Below are 21,755 nucleotides of genomic sequence, written 5' to 3'. Positions count from 1 at the left end.
ATCAAGCCTTACATATTTCAAGTTCTGTTGCATTGATGTGAATCATTTTTTAGCTGTCCATCTTTACAATATTTCAGGTGCTCAGAGTTGTAAGGCTGACTGCTGTGTTGCCTGCACTAAAAGGGTGAAATCAAGCTTTCCCTTTCTTTTTCTGTTTGTTTTCTTTTGCACTGACTGTGTCATGTCGCTGAACAGCCAATCAAAATGATCTCTCTCAGGGATGGTCTCTGCCGTTTCTACACGCTCAAAAGAAAACCCGCAGACAGGAATTGACCTTTACTTATGGTGAAGGACACACCACAATAACTAGGGCTACAGAGGTTCACCGAAGGCCCGCCAATGGCCAACCCTCAGCCTGATGTGTCAGGGCCCTGACAGAAAGTAACAATAGAAAGTTGGGAGACTTCCAAAAGACTGATTGAAAATAGTATAGTCAAAATTCACTTTCTGTTTGAAAATAGATTTGTTGTGTCCTAGCCCAAGCTGAAATGACTTTGCATTGACATGTATATCAGTGCTATAAAGTGGGATATCTAGGTAGGGCCCTATGATTTCCGCGATCACGGAATCGCGGAATTGGCTGATTAAAACGGAATCTACTTTTTAACGCGGAATATCGCAGAATTTGACATAATTTCACTGACATGCTGTTTTCGTGTGGAAGAGGAACGTATGTCTAGGGAAAACTGCACTGAGGGAAGCAAATCTGGGTGGCACAACAAGTCGCCGCCGCCCCCCTCCTCACAGACTGAGCTCCCCCGTTAAAACAATTGTAAGCATGGCGAAGCGACTGCTCACGGCTCCGTCTTCGTCGGTGAAAAAACTGAGAAACTTGACATTAACCCCTCAGTACAGAGCCGAGCAGTTGCCGAACGACTTGTATGTGTCAGATGAACTGTTGTTTTGCAAAGAAGCAGACCTGAGAAATCATAATTAAAGGTGTAATGCGAGAGAGTAAGCCACCTGTCCGATTCATATTATCGGCATATAATACCAGAGTGACTGTTAACTGCTGCTAACAGTGGCTGCTATTAGCTAGCTAGCCCCGTTAGCCACAGCCCTCTTAGCTGACTCTGCCTGGGCTGGGAGCTCAGAGGACAGGGGGAGGGTTGGTGTTTTCACTGCTAGCTGGTTAGTATGTTATTGACATGGGAGTATAATTTCTCATTTTGTTGGTAATCTTTGCTAATTTTTTGAATATTTACAACTTACATTTTCAGAACAATTTTGGTATGCAAACATTTTCTGGATCTGCCTGAAAGCTGCTCATGTTTTTATTCAATGAAACCCATAAAAACACAAAATATACTACTGTATGAAGACATGATGAAGTCAAAATGTTTTTTGACGCTCTACGGTACAGTATTGAGGATATATGTTTGTCACCTCACAGGGATGACATCGACAGCCTGACAACCTGCATCACAGATTACATTAATTTCTGCATGGAAAACACTGTGCTTACCAGGAAGTTATGGTGTTTCCCCAACAATAAACCCTGAGTGACCCCAAAGCTAAAAGCCCTGCTTAAGGAGAAAAAGAGGGTTTTCAAATCTGGGGACAAGGAGGAACTTTGGAGGGTGCAGAAAGAGCTGAAAAGGGGTATAAGGAGAGACAAAGACAGTTACAGGAGGAAGCTGGAGAAGCGCCTCACAGGGAACAACACCATAGGTCTGGAGAGGCCTGAAAACCATCTCCGGCCATACTAAGGACAGTGGGAGGGGCCCTGAATCTGGAGACCAGGACTGGGCCAACAATTTGAATCTGTTTTTTAACAGATTTGACTGTGCCACATCTCCCTCCCCCACCCACCAGAGCACCCACCTCTGCAGTTTGCGTATCGACCTGGCATTGGTGTGGATGACGCTGTCATCTACCTGCTGCACAGGTCACTTTCGCACCTGGAGAGCACCGGGAGCACTGTGAGAGACATGTTTTTTGACTTCTCCAGTGCTTTCAACACAATCCAGCCATCACTGCTCAGGGGGATGCTGGAAGGAGCGGGAGTCAGCTGCCACCTGGCTGCCAGGACCACCGACTACCTCACAAACATACCGCAGTATGTGAGGCTCCGCGACTGTGTGTCTGATGTGGTAGTCTGCAGCACAGGAGCTCCACAGGGTACAGTGCTCTCTCCTTTCCTCTTCACACTCTACCCATCAGACTTCAGCTAAAACACGGACAGCTGCCACCTCCAGAAGTTCTCAGACGACACAGCCATTGTTGCACATGTGACAGAGGGGAACGATCTGGAGTACAGGAAGGTCATCACCAACTTTGTCACCTGGTGTGAACTGAACCACCTGCACATCAACGCCAGCAAGACAAAGGAGGTGGTGATCGATTTCAGGAGGAAGGCTCCTCAGTCTGCACCAGTGAACATCCAGGGTTTGGACATTGAGATCGTGGAGGAGTACAAATACCTGGGTGTTCACATAAACAACAAACTGGACTGGACACACAACAGATGTCCTGTACAAGAAGGGCCAAAGTTGTCTCCATCTACTGAGGAGACTGAGGTCCTTTGGTGTGTGCAGGTCACTGTTAAAACTTTTCATGACTCTGTGGTTGCATCAGCGATCCTCTATGCTGTGGTCTGCTGGGGCTGTGGAAGCTCAGAGAGGGACAGGAAGAGAAAAAGAAAAGTGAAAAGGGCCAGCTCAGTCTTTGACTGTCCTCTGGACTCCATTGAGGAGGTGGGTGAGAGGAGGATGTTAGCTAAGCTGACATCAATCATGGACAACCCCTCTCACCCCCTACATGAGACTGTGGGGGCTTTAAGCAGCTCCTTCAGCAACAGACTGCTTCACCCACGGTGTAAAAAGGAACGCTACAGCAGGTCGTTCATTCCAACTGCTGTCAGACTGTTCAACACCAGTAACTCTTAATGTAGCACAATAAGCACCTGCTTCTCTTGCAATATTTTACATTTCTACCTCCTCCATCTTGTGCAATCATCCTGTGCAATAATACTATTTGTTTGTTTGCATATATTAATATTCATACCAATACACTGAGTCTGTTTATTCTTAAACACTGTATTTAATTTTGACACTTTATTTAAATATATATAATGCATATTTCGCTTTCTGTATATACAATGCACATAAGCAAAAACAAACCACTACTCCAGTCTAATCATTTCCAAAGATGGTAACACCAAATCACTGTTCGCATTACTTCACAAAATTCTCCAACCCCCCGACTCCCTACCTCCCCACCTATACTGAGCTGACATCTGTAACTCCCTAATGCAGTTTTTTAATGATAAAATTTCCAACACTCACACTCAGGTTCACACCCTCTCCCCTCATCTGCACCCCCACAGCACTGTCGGCACTTTTCCAGTTTCCAACTCCCGAGTTAATATCTGACCTCATCCACAAATCTAAACCCTCCACCTCTCAGCTTGATCCAATTCCCACCACCCTGGTCAAATCTTGCCTCCCATCTGTGCTTCCCCTCATCTCTGCCATCATTCACTCTTCACTCACCACTGGAATTGTTCCTCCATCCCTCAAAACTGCAGCCATCACCCCTATCCTGAAAAACCCTGGCTTAGATCCTAATAATTACAATAATCTCCGCCCCATCTCCAACTTACCTTTCATATCCAAAATTCTCGAAAAAGTAGTTGCCACTCAATTGCACACACATCTTACACAAAATTCCCTTTATGACCCTTTCCAGTCTGGTTTCCGCCCCCAACACAGTACCGAAACTGCCCTCATAAAAATCACTAATGACCTCCTTATTGCAGCTGACTCCGGTTCTCTCTCCATCCTCATCCTCCTTGACCTTAGTGCAGCATTTGACACCATCTCCCACCCTATCCTTCTCAGCAGACTCTCCTCCATCGGCATCACTCACACCCCCCTTCAATGGTTCCACTCCTATCTCTCAGGTCGTACTCAGTTCATCCAGCTCAAATCCTTTAAATCCGACCCCTCCCCAGTCACTACAGGTGTGCCCCAGGGCTCTGTCCTAGGCCCCCTCCTCTTCATCACTTATCTCCTCCCCCTTGGCACCATTTTCCGTAAATTCAACATTCAATACCACTGCTATGCTGATGACACCCAGCTCTACCTCTCCAGTAAACCAAACTCCACACTCCCACCCTCTTCCCTTACCGCCTGTTTATCAGAAATCAAATCCTGGTTCACCTCAAACTTCCTGAAATTAAACAGCGATAAAACTGAAATTCTTTTAATTGGCACCCAATCTACACTATCCAAAGTTGACTGTTTCCCCATTCTCATCGACAGCTCCTCAGTTTTCCCCTCCCCTCAGGTTAAGAGTCTGGGGGCCTGATTTACTAAAGGTTTGCGTGTGTAAAAACGTGTGCAAACTTGATTGCGCGCGCAAACACGTGTTGAAGCTGATCTACTAACAGGACGCAACGAGGATTGCGTCCCTCAAACGGGCAAAATAGCACACGCAATCCATTTAGTGTGTTTGCCTAAATGAATATGTAAATACGGGCGTAAAATATTGGGAGGAGTAGATGCAAATAGATTAATTTAGCGCACGCAATGTGATTTACCAAACCTGGAACGTTCGCTGATTTTGCGTCTTTATTTAGCACGTTTGAAAGTCATGTATTAACTGGCACAGCTTTACGCACACATGGCTGCGGTCGTTGTAGCAAGGAGGAGGCATAGGCACAACAAACGAACCATCTCTAACCAAACATAACAAACAATTACAGCCACCAAAAAAACGACAACTCAGCCTAAATTTAAACAAAATGAATGTTGAAATTGCCATGATCTATTTTCTTTCCATTTTCGCAGGCTGCGCTGGCGTCCACTAATGCGTAACGCGAGTCCATCTCCTCCTGCGATCTCCCCTCCTTCTCCCAGCTGCTCAGATGAAACACCACTGGTGTTTAATGACCTCCTGACTCTCTGTACGCCACCCTCGATCCCTTTTGCCAGGGCATTGATGGCCATTGTCAGCCCAGATACAGCACTGACCAGCTGCCTGGTGTGCGTAACAATGGCACGAGTGTCCCGGCTGAGCGCGCGCGTCACAGAGGCCACAGCTCGCACCTCCTGTGCAATGGAGTGTAACCCGTCTTCAAATGCCACAGACTGTTTCATCATACGGAAAAACATCTTGTGATGCTGTAAAATGCAACGCGTCACTGTTGGAAAATAAAATCCTCTGAGAAATGTAGAAGCAAAAATACCTTTGTAGCCTAAATTATGAAATTACGCGTTTTCAGTGCATATTCAACTAAACGTTAACACAGGAAGCACATTCTTTTTCTTTTTTTTTGGCACATATCTGAATAAATTAAATGTATCCAATAAAAGAAATGCGTGTTTGTGCTATATGGGCATAGCTTGCTCTGCAGTTTCTGGCTCAAGGGTGTCAAATCCTTGAATTCCCAAAATCTGTTCTTCGGAAAAAGTCAGCAGCACCTGCTGCTCAATTTAAGACTATATTAATGTTTCTTTGTTGTAACTCGTGAATATGTGTGTTTGCCTCCTCCACTAACACCTCCAATTCAATGGCTTCAAATTTCATATTTCGTTTGCGCCCACTCTCTCCCATGTTCTCCATGGTGAAAACTAGTAACACACACAAAAACCTCATTTAAATAGGGCGGTTTCCAACACGTTTGCACCTGTTATTCATTGCGCGAGCAATCTTAGTTGATCACCCACAACACGCAAACCAACAGCGCGTGCAATCTGTTAGCGCGCGCAAGCAATTTAGCGCCCCTTATCTGGGATCTTAGTAAATCAGGCCCTGGGTGTCATCCTCGACAGCACTCTATCCTTCAAATCCCACATCAATAACACCACTCGTTCTGCCTACTACCACCTACGAAATATCAACCGACTCCGTCCCTCCCTCACCCCCAGCACTGCCTCCATCCTTGTCCACAGTCTTGTCACCTCCCGTTTAGATTACTGCAACTCTCTTCTTCTCGGTCTCCCTATCAAGTCCCTCCATAAGCTCCAACTGGTTCAAAACTCTGCTGCACGAATCATCACCAAAACCCCTTCTTCCCACCACATTGCCCCTATCCTACAGCAGCTTCACTGGCTCCCGATTAAACAAAGAATTCAATTCAAAATCCTTCTGTACACTTTCAAAGCTATTCACAACCTCGCCCCTCCTTATTTGTCTGATCTCCAATCCAGCACGCTCCCTCAGATCCTCCTCTTCCCTCCGCCTCACTATCCCCCCTGTACACCTCCGCACCATGGGGAGCAAAGCTTTCAGTCACTCTGCTCCGCCGCTTTGGAACTCCTTACCACCCGACATCTGTAACACCAACTCCCTCCCTGCTTTCAAAACCAGACTCAAAACCCACCTGTTTAAAATTGCCTATTCACTCCACCCCTAACTGTTACACCGCCCTACCTCTATTGTTGTTCAGTTTTGTTGCACACTGTATCTTCACTGATGTTTTTGAAATGTTGTTAATTGTATGTTTCTCTTTCTTTGTATTTGGATGTTTGAATGTTGTCTTATTGAATGTTTTAAATTGATATTTGTTATTTTTATTTTTTATCTAATGTTTTTTCGGATGTCCCTCTGTAAAGTGTCCTTGAGTGTCCTGAAAGGCGCTTTGTAAATAAAATGTATTATTATTATTATTATAACGTATTGTCCGTTCTATATTTTATTTTATTTTAATTTATTTTATTTTATCTTTTCTCTCTTATGCAAATCTTTTTTAGTATTTCTTTAGTATTGTACTTATTGTATGTCTGTCCACCTTGCTACTGTGACAAGTAAATTTCCCCGACGTGGGATAAAAAAAAAAGTCTAAAGTCTAAATGAATTTAAGGTAATTTCTATTTAATTTGTGTACGTTTTAGTCATTTACATTAAAAACACACTGTTTTTGGTAGTATAATCAAATTAAAAGGTAAAAAAATCGGTATTCCCAAAAATTAAAACGGAAAAAAACAGAATTCCCTAAAATTAAAGGTTAAATATGTAATATGCTTATTAAAAGCTATATTTTTTCAAAAATAATACATCCACGAGGCGTTTAGAGGGGCGCAGATTAAAAGTAATGCGTTTCCTTGAAAAATTATATTTAGTCTGAAATAAATAATTTAAGAAATTTTGACGGGTTCGACAATGACTTCCTGTTTACATCGTACCAGCCAAATAGTGGCCAGCATTGCGGGTTGCCAATTTCGCAACCTCGGCAATGCTCGGCAAAGCTCGGCACAGCTAGGCTGACACTGGGTAAAATGGCGGAGTTTGCAAGCTCTTCAGAGCCCCAGCGAACGGTGCGTTATCTGTCCCAGCAGCTGAGTGACCGGAGAAGAGCAAAAACCAGAGTTAATATCGGTGAAGCATACGCTCGATGGACTCAGCTAAAGGATTTCCACGGCATCAAAACACACGCGGAAATGGCTAACTTTCTCCTGGATCGGTAAGCTAACTCGCTTGCTAACTTAGCTAACGTTACCTGTTGGTCAAACTCCTCTGCTATACTTATTTTCATTATATCACGTTGATCCTAGATATGAGAATACTGATCGTGACCCATCGACCTCCACACCCAGTAAACGGAGGAAACGGAGGCGGCTCAATCCTCCTGCCCTGTCCAAACCTGGCAACCCGACCGCTGGGATTACCTTTTTGTTATCGGGACTACGATCTTGAGACGCTAGATGGCGGCATTCAGCTCATATTCCATATTCCACCTTCAAAACGGAAAAAAACGGAATTTGGGAAAAAAATAAAACGGATTATATAGGGCCCTATCTAGGCAAGAAAAAAAACATACTTATTTTTTAGATTGGTGTCATATGATGGGAGAAAGCAAAGAAAATGGACAGTGGTATTCCCTTTTGCTCAAAAGGTATAAAACCTACAACAACCAGAATGCACTTTGCCTCACCAGAACAATAAACACTCTCGCGAATAGGTGACATACTACAAGTTGGGCGGTATTTGGTTTTGGCTCAGTTTCCTTTTTGAAACAATAAACAGTAAGGCACCCGGCTGGTAACAAACAATATGGTAGTTCATCTCTCAACTGTATCAGAAATATGTTTCTGAAAACATTTTGGGTAAGAAACAGGCTGTGTGTTAGCAGGACCTTGGTTAAAAGTTTATCAGCACATCCTAGTTTTGACACTTGAACAGAGTTTGGTCAGCCTCCCTTCACTTGATTGAAGAGAGATTGAGAAGGGTATCTCTCCTCCTCGTCTGGCTATAATCATTGTGTCTGTGCATGCAGCTGTGAAAAATTTGGCACAACATCGGTAGTGGATACAGCCCTAAATAATCCAACACAGGTCTCCTGTTTTGGTTGATTTTTACATGGGGGGCTGTTGGTACAGGCAAAACATTGTAGTGAAATAAAGCTGGTTGAAAATGAGCATTTCCTGTAAAGTTAATTGTCTTTTCTACATTGGATTTTCCAGGAGAGGGACCGGTATGCCTATAAAATCCATCTGCCAGAGACCGTGGAACAGCTGAGAAAGTTCAACTCCAGGAGGAAGCTCAAGGTTTGCATCTACATACATACTACAATGCATGCAATAGAATATTTTGCAACATTCAAGGCTTGTTGTCACAACACCATCAATGTTCTATTGATGAATAAGTCTTCACAGTGACACTGTGCTGCTGTTGTTGTGTGTCAGGGAGCTGTTCTGGCTGCAGTGTCCAGTCACAAGTTTAATTCGTTTTATGGAGACCCCCCTCAGGAGCTCCATGACTTCTCAGACGACTCCACTTCCTCAGGTACACACAAAGACACTCACAGACTTACTTTTGCTAGTCTTTCATCACTAGCACACTTCCTCTCTCAAATTTCCTTCCTCTGCTTTGTTCTGTGTAAGACCCTGTACAAGCTGTTATTGCTCCAAGCCAGCTGAGTTTTATTAGATCTAACACACCCAGAAAGCTGCCATTTCATGTAGTAACCATAGATTTGCAAAACTCTTGCATGACTTGTATGTATTGCTTTTTTATTATATACGCATCATACAGACAAATTCTGTTTTATAATGTGACAACACTGGTTGTCACATTGGTTAGATTTAGGCACAAAAACCCTGAGGTTAGGGTGAGGGATAGATCATTGTTTGAATTCAAATTAACACTTTTGCAAGGTCTTTTGCGGGCGGGGGTTCCCATCTAGATGCAACCCAAGAAAGGCAATGTGCAAACCATTCACAGAAGGATCTAATGATTGTTTGAACATATTTACTTCTAAAACAAGAGAAACGCCATCTCAGGTTTTCTCTCCAATTTGATTTTTTTATCTTATTACACAGGTTAATAGATGCTCTTTATGCAAAACATTAAGGCTTCAGAATGTGTGTATATTTTTGTGTTGATGTTTTGTAAGTGTTTCAGTACCAGTATGCAAGACTAACAACTACAACAATGTGTTTGTTTGTCTGTTTTAATTAATGCTTCCCACCTGCTAGGACTATTGGCAGCAGAACGTAGGTATCCGTTGGTTGTGTGTGTTGTGATACTAGATACTTACTCTTAACTGTAGCTGTTGAATCAGAGACAAAGAGGTTGTCTTTCTGTGTTTAATAGCTTTGCGTGTGTGTGTGTGTGTGTGTTGCAGGCGCTGTGTCTCAAGTGTTGGACAGTTTAGAGGAGATCCATGCTCTGACAGACTGCAGTGAAAAGGATCTAGATTTCCTTCACAGTGTTTTCCAGGACCAGCATCTACACACACTGCTCGATGTAAGTGTCACACACAAACACCTTGAATATATAATTTATTTTTATTAAGATGTTTAACAAACCATTGTGCAGTGTTTAGGGGTCTTATAATTATTTTGATGCCCTCTTAAAATAACATTTTACCATAAAATGCAGTTTACCACACAATAATCTATTTGTGGCGGTCTGCCATAATATCAGCATTGGCCGCCACATATCGATTTTTTTAATTTTTGGAGGTGCCCGTCTCGTTGTCACTCACTCAAAACAGCATACCGGCAGTGAATAGCATGATGGTATATACTCCAGATACAGTGGATGGCAGTGTGGCTTTTAGTCAGCTTGTTAAACCAACAAAGAAGAGAAACGAGATTAAACACAGTTGGCTTGACCGTAATTTCCTCTGCAAAGACAACAGATGGCCTTCTCATCGAGATCAAGCCCCCAGAAGGAGAGCCAGGCCGTGAAGCCAGTTTTTGTCGTGGCCAAGCTGTGTAATTACATCATCATGTGATGCATTGGGAACTTTTTCCCAAAAGCTAACATTTTGAAAGATGTGTCTGTAAAACGGTAACGAAAGCCTCACAACCCCGTGGAATGACTAGTTTTATTGTCAGAATTTGGGCAATAAGGTCCAATAAAATTTGGAGAGTTTAGAAGATCCACCCAATTACATTTTATCCCCACCCATCGTAAGTTAGCTCACTCAGTTTGCGGAAGTCTCGAGTGAGTTTCCACATTAAGTCTGATTCTGTGGGAAATACTGAAAAGACAGCTTCAAAATCATTTATATCGTACACAGACTTGTATTAGGGACCATTTCTGGTTTCCCCTCTGATGTCCTCGCACGGCTCAGTCTAGACTGTCTTTGATTTAATGAGTTTCCTGAGTGACATACTGTTCTTGCTGCTAAAGTAAACACTGACTGTAGCAGTTTATAACTAGTTAACTCTGTTAGCCATGCAGCTTGATGACTCTAGCTGGGACTTATGCTGCGAGCACAGGAGCTTTGGACCAAAACAGCTTCCTTTCAAACACATACAAGGATGCCAATTGTATAGTGTCAAAAGGTCATTCTGTCTTTAGATGTGTCAATAATTCCCTAATCCCCTAATTCTGTTGTACGTGTGTTTTAAACACAAATGGCTGAAAACTAGAAAACTAAAACTAACAGTAAGAAGTGTTGTGCTGCTTGTTTCTGTGACTCGGGTATGATGACAGAGCAGAGCTGTAGTTCACAGCCGCAGTCCGTTGACGTCCTATGGTCTAACAACTGGTTCACCACATCAGCACCATATTGGGTCACATAATCCCAGTCCCCAGCAGCTACCAGAGAGCCTAGACTACATTTTAGATTTGTACACATTTTGTTTAACACTCTGAGAGCATCATTTAGTCTTTTTGTGTTGTTATTACTGCATTATATCTCTAATTACTAGAAAACACCAGTTAATTTACTGTACATTCATATATACATGTATATAAATGTATATACTACAGTTCAGATAAAACCGTACTATTTGGTAAACCGTCGTATTTCGGAAAATATACCGTATGTTTCAAGTTTAAAAGTTAGTAATATCACCTCTGGTCTGTACACTGAACCAGACCTGGATGTCTCTTTATGTACCATGTTCTAATGAGACAGTTTCCTCAACAGAGTGAAAAAGTCCTTCAGAAGTCATAGAGGCTAATAAAAGCATCATACTGTAATATTTATACTTATGTCATAGGCTACTTAGGGAATTTCTTTTTTTTTTCTTTTTTTTTCCTCTGGTTATAATGCTCTCACACAGCCATCATGAACTCTAATATTGTAAAGAAATACTATTTTTATTATTTGTTTCAATAGAGGAGTTATCTAAGTAAGAGTCCTGCACGGGTGAAAAATAATGTACTGTGTTGGACACAGATGCGGATCGGGTCGCACGCCTGGAGAGGCGGGTCGGGTTTTACGATTGCCATTTTCAAGGCATCACTTATCATCAGTCATTATTAGCGACACAAATGATAAGCATTTATATTTCATATGAGCTCCTTCATGCGTGCTTGCGCCCTCCCAGAACTCCCATTCCCCACGCTGGCTTACTTTCACTTTTAAAAATTGCGTCCGTCCAATTTTCCTTCGGTATCAATTTATAGCGGGTCGGCTCGGGTGCGAAATGTAATTTGTGCTACTGTCGGAAAACGGGTCGGATGTGGTGACCCATGCAGGACTCTGCTCTAAGTGACCATTTTAATCCTCTAGCTAATTATAAACCTAAATATCCAACATGCTAGTTAACGTCAAAGACTGCGGTGGAAGACGACGGTAAAATATTTCCTTTCTCTAACTCTGGATTTATTTATGCCTGAATTTTTAAGATGTGGTGGCTTTTATTTTGCCGTGGCGGTGCGCCACAGTCAATTACATGTAGGGGAAACCCTGAAAGCCTTTTGTGGTACCAGTGGGAGCTGTCGGAGTCTGATAATCGTGTGTGAGTCCAAGTTTGTTTGTTCGTTTGTTTCTGAAGACTTCAAGTCTGGAAATGGAAAAAAACTCATGGGATGTTGAGATAGGAATGAGCTAACCAGACCCCTCTAACCGACTTTATTTGTCTACTTCAGGCTCTAGACTGCATTAGCTGCTACTAGCATAACATACCAGAATGTCCACCTAAACTGTCAGCATAGCTGGCTCTGTGACTCAAACCCCCCTAAGCTCATCTCACTATCCAGAAGCCACTGCAGATGCTGGCCAAGACGGGCACTTTAATCAGACAAGGGATTATTCAAGGTGTGTGTGTGTTGGTATGAGTGGGTGTGTATGTGTTAAATGCTCAACCAGTTGCAAGAGGCTAACTAGGTTGAAGTGGGTTCAGGAGACTAGTGGATGCCAAGTGTGTGTGTGCAGCAGTATCAGTGGGAGCCAAGGACTGCAGATGTCTCCCATTCAGCCTCAGTTTCACACCCCCTTCCCTGCTCTGAGAGGGGGGGAGTCAAAAGGACAGAAGAGTGCAGCCTCAGACTGAAGGAACAATGACTTCTGTTGTCAGGCCGCGGTGCCATTCAAGCACAGCCTCCATCACTATGTGTGCGGCTGATAGTAGCTTCCACAGGGCTGAAACACACAGAAAACCTGTAAGCCTGTAGACACTGAACGGATGGAGTCTGCTTAGATAACTTGTGTCACATTTGCACTCTGTTGGCTGTGTTCTTCTGACAAACCACTTACTGTCTCCTGGGTGAGTGTGTTTTCTTTCTAATGTGTTTGCAGGAAGAGTGTTTTGTCAAGAGATCCCTCTAGCTAATTTGAAGTCAGCCCGGCATCCCCCTGTGGATGTTTTTGCTGTTTGGCGTGTATAATGAGGTACTTTAGTGCATTTGTCTTTCTTTTCCTCGTGTACCTCTTGAAGCCTGAGGAACTCGTGTTGCCAGAGTTCCTCAGGCTTCCTAGCTAATAGAGACAGGGAAATGAGTTGCCCTAAATGAAACAGTGTCTGAATGTACTTGTCACCAGGAGAAAATTTGGATGTCAGGCTGTTTCTCATTTTAAAATAAGAGCTGCTTTATGTGTGATGGGACTGTCGGCACACACAGACCCAGACAGAAATGCTTGATGTCACCATGCTTCTGCCTCTTAAATTTTGCTGCCTGGTTCTAAGCATGTGATACACATTTCCTATCTTTAAAGATCTTAATATTGTTTACATTGTTTGTTTGTTTGTTTTGATGTCAGCTGCAGAAAATGTGTATGTTCGTAATTCTAGTTCTATATAATTTTTTCAAATAAAACCCAGCAGAAGTCTGCTATTTTTTGTTTATATTTCACCAATGGCAAAAAGATGTGGATAACTCTCCATTAAATGGTACATGGTCGCACTTGTACGATTCAGCCCTAAGGCTTTGTAGCTTATTTGTGTAGTCTTATAAGGGCTTCCTGAGGAGTGTGTTGTGTTTGTTTTTCTGAGAGAGATCGTTCAAATGGGGGAATGCAGATGCACACTTGATGTGTGTTTGGTTTGTGTCATCATTCCTAGGACCCTTTTGTGTTCTGTGAGGTCAGATTTTCACTGTGAGAAGAGATTCATCATCCTTCTCTGAATAGAAATATACATCAGTTGAAACTAAACAACAAACATCTGAAGCATTTCATTTTTTGTTAACAGTGAAATAACTTAATAAATTTGCCTTTTATTATAGATGGTTATAAAGTGAAGCATATATTCCCACAATCCTTTTCTTTTCCCTCTGCTTACTGCCTACCTTGTCAGTCTGGTTTGTCAGTCAAACATTGTCACTGTGTTGGTCTGGCTGGCCTTTTGGATCATTACACATGATCCCAAGTACACTTTATGGAAAAATAAAAGATTTATTTTACTGCTCAGTCGTGCATTGGCTGATTTTTTTCCACTGTAGCATAACTATAGAGGAAACCACAATGATTACTTTAGAGACAAAAACAATAGCAAAGAACAGGAACATCCCCACCAGTCATACTCTTCACAAAGATTACATAATGCATGATGGACATCCTGTGTCGTGTGTGCATCAGTATTTGATGATCTGAGAATGAGACACAAAAATCAGCTCGGGCCTCTATATCTTTAGAAACGCTTTAAGAGTTTCCCTACATTAATGATTGATAGTGTTGCTTTAATCCTCCAGCTTCATGCAGGCACACTGGCTGCCTCGATTCACCTGCGATTCTGTGATCATAACAGCAGGCGAGGAGGAAGCTTGTTGTAAATTATGAGGATGATCAAAACCATTGTGCACCAAACAACATTGCAACAACCAGATGCACCTACAAAACAATGGTATAAGTTGCCTATAATCGCTAGGAGAGGCTGCATCACAATCAGGGTTTTTTTTTTTTTTTTTTTTTTGGCCTTTTATGGCTTTATTGATAGGTCACCTGACGATATGACAGGAAACAGGGGGAGAGAGAGGGGGAGTGACACGCAGCAAAGGGACCCGGGCCAGGAGTTGAACCCAGGTCCGCTGCAGAGCCTTGGCACATGGGGCGCGCGCTCTACCAACTGAGCTACACGGTGCCCCACAATCAGGGTTTTGACAGGAGGGATTTAGCAACAGAGAGCACCTGTCTCTCTGCAGGGCATGTTTGATTGACTCAGGAGGGATAAAGTGAGGGCAGATTGTCCACTAGTTCATCAATTGTGGATGGTATTCTCTCAGACTGATCTGAAAAAATAAAACTATAAAATGCTAAAATAAGTTGCCATATATACTTGGGCAGACATCCACATACCTGGGCAGACCGCCCATGTAGAGTGTATCTGCGGGAAACACTGACATCTGTACTTATTGAGCTCCATTATGTATGATAAGCAAAGCATACAGTGAAAACAAGTTAAAAGAGACTTCAAGAAGTATTTCACCACTGTAAAGCAGGCCCTTGCACAAAACTGGGCTGTCTATGCAGTTAAAAGACCAAACATTTTTAAATTGGTGCTACACGGCCAGAAAAAAACAGAGAATAAAACTGTGGTATGTCTTTCACTCAAAAGGTGGAAAACCTACAACAACCAACCAATCAACCAGTAAAGACTCCCACTGACGGGTGACAGTTTTGAAACAGGACACAGCACAATGGCCTGCTCCTAACAAATAATATGGTAGTACATTACACTGAACAGTACACTTATATATATTTAAAAAATATTTGAGGACAGAAATGGACAATGAGCAGGATCATGGTTTATTTTTGATCAGCACTGCCTTGTTGATCACTTGCTTGATCAGAGTTTTTTCAGTTCCAGTCAACAATCCTTCTCTTGTGCAGCTAAACAGGAACTAAAGCATGTTTTTGAAACACATTTTAAGGTGAGAAACAGACAGTGTAGCAACAGGATCTTGGTTTCTAATTTTTCAGCACTGCCTGGTTTTGACAGTTTAGCAAGATAGCCTTCACTTGATCTGCGAGAGCAGGACAGAGCGGCATCTCTCTCTCTTGAACTGACTATACTCATTGGGGCTCATTCACAAATATCTTCTTAAGAATCTTCTTAGATTCTTTCTTAAGCTGTTCTTAAGAGGGTCCTTAAGAAAACCCTACGTCAGATTAATCAATGCGTTCGTAAGCCTCAGAATTGTTCGCAGCTGTGTTCCTACATTGACGAATGCTACCTCCTCGTAAATTGAGCGCGTGTGCCAGGTGAGTCTAATTAACATAGGATTAGCATAGGTAACCACCCATTAATGCCCATAAAAGGGCCCATTAAAGAAACTGCAGGGCCGTGTAGACACTGATGCCGTAGTACAGAGCAAACAGCAACAAAACGCCAAAAGCAAAAAATAAATCAGAACCGGTCGTGGGAGCCCAAAGCGTCCAAAGACGAACTCATCGTTCTCTATAAAAAGATCTATGTGATCCCGAAACATCCGTTCCCTCCGTAGGGCACGATCAGCAATCTCTTGCAGCAGCAATATATATGCCATTGTTTTGCGGGCCTTGGATGGAGAGATGCCACGTATAAATGGGGTGGGGGGGTTACTAATTGATGGCATGGTTTCCAATTTACTTGCTTAATGTTAAATCATTGGCACATTTAATTTATTTTAAAATGTAAAATTCTCTGTAAATTACTAAAAATATGAAATGAATAAATAAAAAAATAAATATGACAGAATTATCACTCTAATATCGTATTTTATTGAACTGCACAAGAGAAGACAACACAACCATGCCAACGAGTCAGCCCTAAAATGTGCGTAAGAGAAAAAATTCATGAATGCCACGATCTTTGTAAAATTTTCGTAAATGGGACTTAAGAACAAATTTGTTCGTAAGAACGGTTCATGAATGAGGCCCATTGTGTCCATGGATGCAGGCATACAAAATGTTGAACAGCAATCTGTAGTGGATACAACACCCCGAAAATCCTGGAAAGGTATGAACTTAAACATGTTTGTTTGGTACAGACCTCAATACAGACATCTCACATCATTATGAGTTGAATAGTTTTTTTGTTCAGTGAAAATGCAAATTTTGTACAATAAATTATCATTCGTACTCGTCATAAATCACACTGCAATCTTTTTTTAAATTTTTTTTATTTAGCTTTTTATTGGCAGCCATAGTGTACAACAGACAACAAAACCTGTACTTTTATGCCTGTTTCCAGTCTCTGAAGGAAGAAGCAGGTATCTAATAACCCAAGAGACCTATGAGATAAAAAAAAAATCAACTTCAACATAAACATTAGTGATACTCAAACTCAAAGTTGCACTCTGACTCATTGAGTCATTAACACAGTATATTTGACCATTAAAAGTAAAATGGTAGCAGTCTTTTCACCTTGGTCCCAATTCACAGGCGTTCTTACTGGTACCAAACTATGGACACCGAACTAAAAAATAAAATAAAAAAATAAAACAATATGAAAAATAAAATACATTAAAATAAAATAAATAAACAATTATAATAAATGGATGGATGAACAATACAAATACATCAACTGGGAGGAAAGGTAATACTCAAGCCACATCACACATATGTCTCATGTAAAATCTTGTCTTTGAAGTCTAATAAAGTCAGTCCACGTCGACCATATATTGTTAAACTTATCATGTTGTGCCCTGAGGGAGTATGTCAGTTTTTCCATGGCGTATATTTGATGGACTATGTCTATCCAGTCCTCATTTGAGGGAGATTGGGGCTTCAACCACATGCGAGTTATAGCCTTTTTACCTGCAGCCAGCAGAGTTATCATAAGAGACCTGTCCTTCGAGTTTATCCCTTGTGGAATATTACATAGATACAAGACATCAAATCTAAAGGGAACAGCACAGTTAAACACTTCCTTTAAAGTTCGATGAATATTCTTCCAGAAAGCACCTAGCACTGGACAGGACCAAAAAATATGATAGTGATTTGCGTTGTTGGCCTGACATTGCCTCCAACAGCCTGAATTAGAAGTTCTATGTTGTTCCTGCTTTGGAGTGGCAAAGAAACGAACCAGACCCTTCCAACACAATTCCCTCCAAATGAGGGAACTTGTGGTTTTCCACTGTATCTGACAGATCCCACGCCACTCCTCCCCAGAGAGAACCCTATTACTCTCCCTGTCCCATTTCTCTTTAATATATAGAGCCCCTTCTGACTTTCTATTCGAGAAACAATTGTATATCCTAGAAACAATTTTAGTATTGCAGTCAGAGTCATAGGCAGATTAAAACATTTTCATTATTCCATCCTCCAAGTTTGCCAGGTTCACACCTCTCATGACTGTTCCTAAATAGTGTCGCATTTGGAGGAATCTGTAAAAATCGTGTTGCTCCAAATTATACTTTTCCCTCAAGGTCTGAAAGCTCTTTAATGCCCCCTTTTGTGTCAGGGTGAAGTAAGTTGTGATCCCTTTCTTAACCCAGACACTGAATCTTTTGTCACCCACATTTGGAGGAAAATCGCTATCAAAAGCGCACCATCTTAACAGTTTTGATATTCTCTGTATATTACACAGTTTTTGAGTTACCTTCCAAATTTTCAGGGGCAAAATAATAAATGGGTTCTCTCTGTCCAACAGGTATTTGATTAATGTTTAATCAGAAATAATAGCTTGAAGTGGGATCTTATCAGTCATTGCCAGCTCTAGTTCCCTCCACCTAGCCGAGTAGCTCGTAGCTTGGGTCACACCAACATATAAGAGCCCTCAGCTGTGCTGCATAATAATACTCCACCAAGCATGGGAGCCCCATACCCCAGATTCTTTCTTGAGTTGTAGTGTTTTATATTTAACTCTTGGCTTCCTGCCATTCCATATATATCTTGATATAAGTCTATCCCACTCCACAAACTGTTGAGTTGTTACTTCCACGGGTAAAGTTTGGAAGAGGTATAGCAATCGTGGCAGAATATTCATTTTGACTGATTCTACCCTTGAGCCCAAAGTTAGAAATGGAACAAGATTCCATCTTCTTATATCCGCCTCCATTTTGGAGTTTAGAGGGCCAAAATTGACGGTAGATAGATTTGCCAAGTTTTTTGGTAGGTATACACCCAAATATTTTATCGAATCATCGCTCCATTTCAGCCGGTATTTTTCGATTATATCCTTAGTAGGTTCATAACTAAAAGCAAGGGCTTGTGTCTTTGATACATTAAGTTTATATCCAGACATTGAGCCATATTCCTCGAGACAAGTCATCAATTCGGGCAGGGATTGAGCGGGTTGTTCCAAATATATCAAAATGTCATCCGAAAATAATGCCAATTTTTGTTCCCCCCCTACAGCCGAAATCCCCTTTATGTTCTGATTCTGCTGAATCCATTGACTTAGTGGCTCAATAAATATGGCAAATAAAAGAGGGGAGACAGCACATCCTTGTCTGCACCCTCACTGTAGATTAAGAGGCGCTGTAAGATCCCCATTCACTTAAATTCTGGCTGTTGGTTTGTCATACGTTTGAATCATTTTGATAAAATCTTCGTGGAAGCCAAATTTACCCAAAACTTTGTATAAAAATTTCCATCTAACTGCATCGAATGCTTTTTGAGCATCCAGACTAAGCAGGGCTGATTCAATTTTATTCTCTGTAACCTGTCGGATTATATGTAACGTTCTCCTGATATTATCCTGCGTCTGTCTCTGCTAAATAAAACCAGTTTGGTCGAGGTGGATAAGATCTGGTAGGCATCTTTCGAGTCTCCTTGCAATAATGGATGTAAACACTCTATGGTCCACGTTCAGAACACTTATGGGTGTCAAATTATCACACTCTTGCCTGTCCTTGCCCTCTTTAGGGATGAGGGAAATCACTGCCTCCCTCCATGAGGGTGGCATTTCTCATTTCCTAAGTACCCAATTGTAAACCCTTACCAATATAGGCGTCAGCTTATCTCTCAGCCCCTTGTACCATTCAGTGGTGAAGCCATCCGCTCTAGGCGAGCTACCCGTCTTCAGTCTGGTAAAAGCTAAATGTATTTCTTCAGATGTCACTTCGGCCTTCAGAATGTCATTTTGGGTATCTGTAACTTCTGGTAGGTGGAGCGATTTTAGAAAATTGTCTATCTGTAAGTCATTGTCTAATTCTTCTTGAGAGTACAAATTTTGGTAGGAAGATACCAGACACTGCTGGATAGTCACTGGGTTTTTTATTTTGTAAAAAGCACTATCTACCTGTTTTTTCTTTAATTTGTAAGCCAGCAGTTTAGATGCTTTGCCCCCTACTGCCCAATATTTCTTTTTCAGGAAAATAAGTTTCTATTGTGTTTCCTGTGTGTAAATTTCATCAATTTCCTTTTTCACTATTTTGATCTCTTGTTGAGTATTTGAGTCCATGTCGCCTTTATGTCGTCTTTGTAGCTCCTTTAATTTTGACTGCAGTTTATCCAATCTTTCCTGCCTAAGCTTTTTAATACGGGCTGAATGTGCAATAATATTTCCCCTCATGACTGCCTTGAACGCATCCCACAGCATGGGTGGCTCCACGTCTCCTGTATCATTCAGGTCCAGATAGGCTTGTACTTCCTCCTCTATTGCCTTTTTAATCTGTGGGCTATTAAGAATACTTGAATTAAGCTTCCATAATGTATGCCTACATTTTTGGTTCAAATCCACAGTGAGATACAAAGGGCTATGATCCGAAATATCAATATTTCCTATTTCACAACAAGTTATTCTATGTCTTTCTGTGTTATACATAAAGAAATAGTTCATTCGTGTATAAACGGAGTGGGGATGGGAGAAATGAGTTAAGTCACGTCCTGACGGGTATAAGTGCCTCCAAACATCAATGATTCCCATCTCTTGCATAACAGTGTTGATTTTCTTATTTATCTTTGTTTGTCTGGTACTCGGTCTCGATGAGTCAAGTTTTTCAAGTAGTCGGACATTAAAATCACCACCACAAATTAGGGTTCCCTCTGCCTCTGAGGCCATGATGTCAAATATGGGCTTATAAAAATCCCATTCACTGTTTGGGGGAGCATATACATTTAGCAAAGTAACCATAGTACCTTCCAGTTTGCCTTTAACCAGCACATATCTACCCTCTCTGTCTTTCCTCTCCATTATATGCTCATAAGCCAGACTTCTATTTATTAAAATTGCTACACCTCTTTTGTTGCCAGATCTATGAGATGACGAGTACACGTATTTAAATCCCAATCTCCCTAGTTTAATATGTTCAGTTTCATTCAAGTGGGTTTCTTGTAAAAAAGCAATTTGTGTTTTTTCTTTATTAAGTTTGGATAGTATTTTTCCCCTTTTAATTGGATTGTGCACTCCGTTTACATTAAACGAGGTAACCTTTATCCCTTGAATACTTTGCATATTTCCTTTTTCAGTTTAGTATTGTGTCCTGAGACTTTTGACCATTCCTTCACTTCAACAAAGAACTGTAATGAATAAACAGAACAGTGAACTATGAACATTGCGATTTTAGTTTTGAGGCCTCCACACACCAGGTCTGAATCATGACCTTAATAGAGCTGATGGAATTCAGCTCTGAGGGAAAACCTTTTACTGAAAGCAAAGGGCCCTCGTCGATGTTGGTGGCAGACAATACTGTGCACGTTTTATCCCCCCCCCCCCGCCAACTCTTCTGTCAAATATGAACCAAAAGTAGTACCTACCCGGTACAGAAGTAGAATTTAAAAGACAAACTAGTCAGACTAGACAAATTAAGTCACCACGGATTAAGGATGTCCCCTGTCAGTCTCTACCACAGCTTACAGTGGAGCAGCTCAAGTGTCCTTCTGTATGGCCTCCATATCTTGAATGAGACTGCGTGTCATCACACCTCCTCTGCGCTGGCCACTCATGCCAACTGTCTGCCAGCCCATTCGCTGTAGTTCTCTATTCATCTTTTCCTCCTCAGAAATGGACGTTTTAAACCCCAGCGGCAGCAGACCCTCAGCCGCCTCCCATGCTGAGTTGTATGTTTTAATACCGTCCTTCAGGTGGACCCTCAGCTTAGCCGGGTACGGAGTTTGAAACCGTATATTCTTCTCCTTCAGTTGTTTCTTTATGTCAGTGTACTCACGCCGTTTCTTCTGAAGAGCCGCAGAGTAGTCATGGTCCATGTAGATCCGTTTCCCCTTATATTGCAGATTTTTCATGCTCCAGGCTTTGGTCAGC

General features: G+C 41.8%; 1 protein-coding gene across 22 annotated transcripts in view; it reads left to right on the top strand.

Annotated features, from left to right (window-relative positions):
• caska (calcium/calmodulin-dependent serine protein kinase a) overlaps window positions 1-21,755 on the top strand; it is a 253,409-nt gene that overhangs the window by 155,160 nt on the left and 76,494 nt on the right. For 15 of the 22 annotated variants that reach the window (XM_030428180.1, XM_030428182.1, XM_030428177.1 and 12 more), the window contains 4 exons: window positions 8,409-8,492; window positions 8,631-8,730; window positions 9,423-9,440; window positions 9,572-9,693. In XM_030428180.1, the coding sequence (XP_030284040.1) occupies window positions 8,409-8,492; window positions 8,631-8,730; window positions 9,423-9,440; window positions 9,572-9,693 (324 nt within the window). The remainder of the gene's footprint in view (window positions 1-8,408; window positions 8,493-8,630; window positions 8,731-9,422; window positions 9,441-9,571; window positions 9,694-21,755) is intronic. The other 7 variants (XM_030428183.1, XM_030428178.1, XM_030428181.1 and 4 more) reach the window with 1 other exon arrangement.

Source organism: Sparus aurata, chromosome 9 (assembly GCF_900880675.1).
Source record: "Sparus aurata chromosome 9, fSpaAur1.1, whole genome shotgun sequence".
In the NCBI taxonomy this organism is placed as follows: Eukaryota; Metazoa; Chordata; class Actinopteri; order Spariformes; family Sparidae; genus Sparus; species Sparus aurata.
Note: the sequence above shows the minus strand (reverse complement) of the source record. Positions and strands in the feature narration are given on the sequence as shown.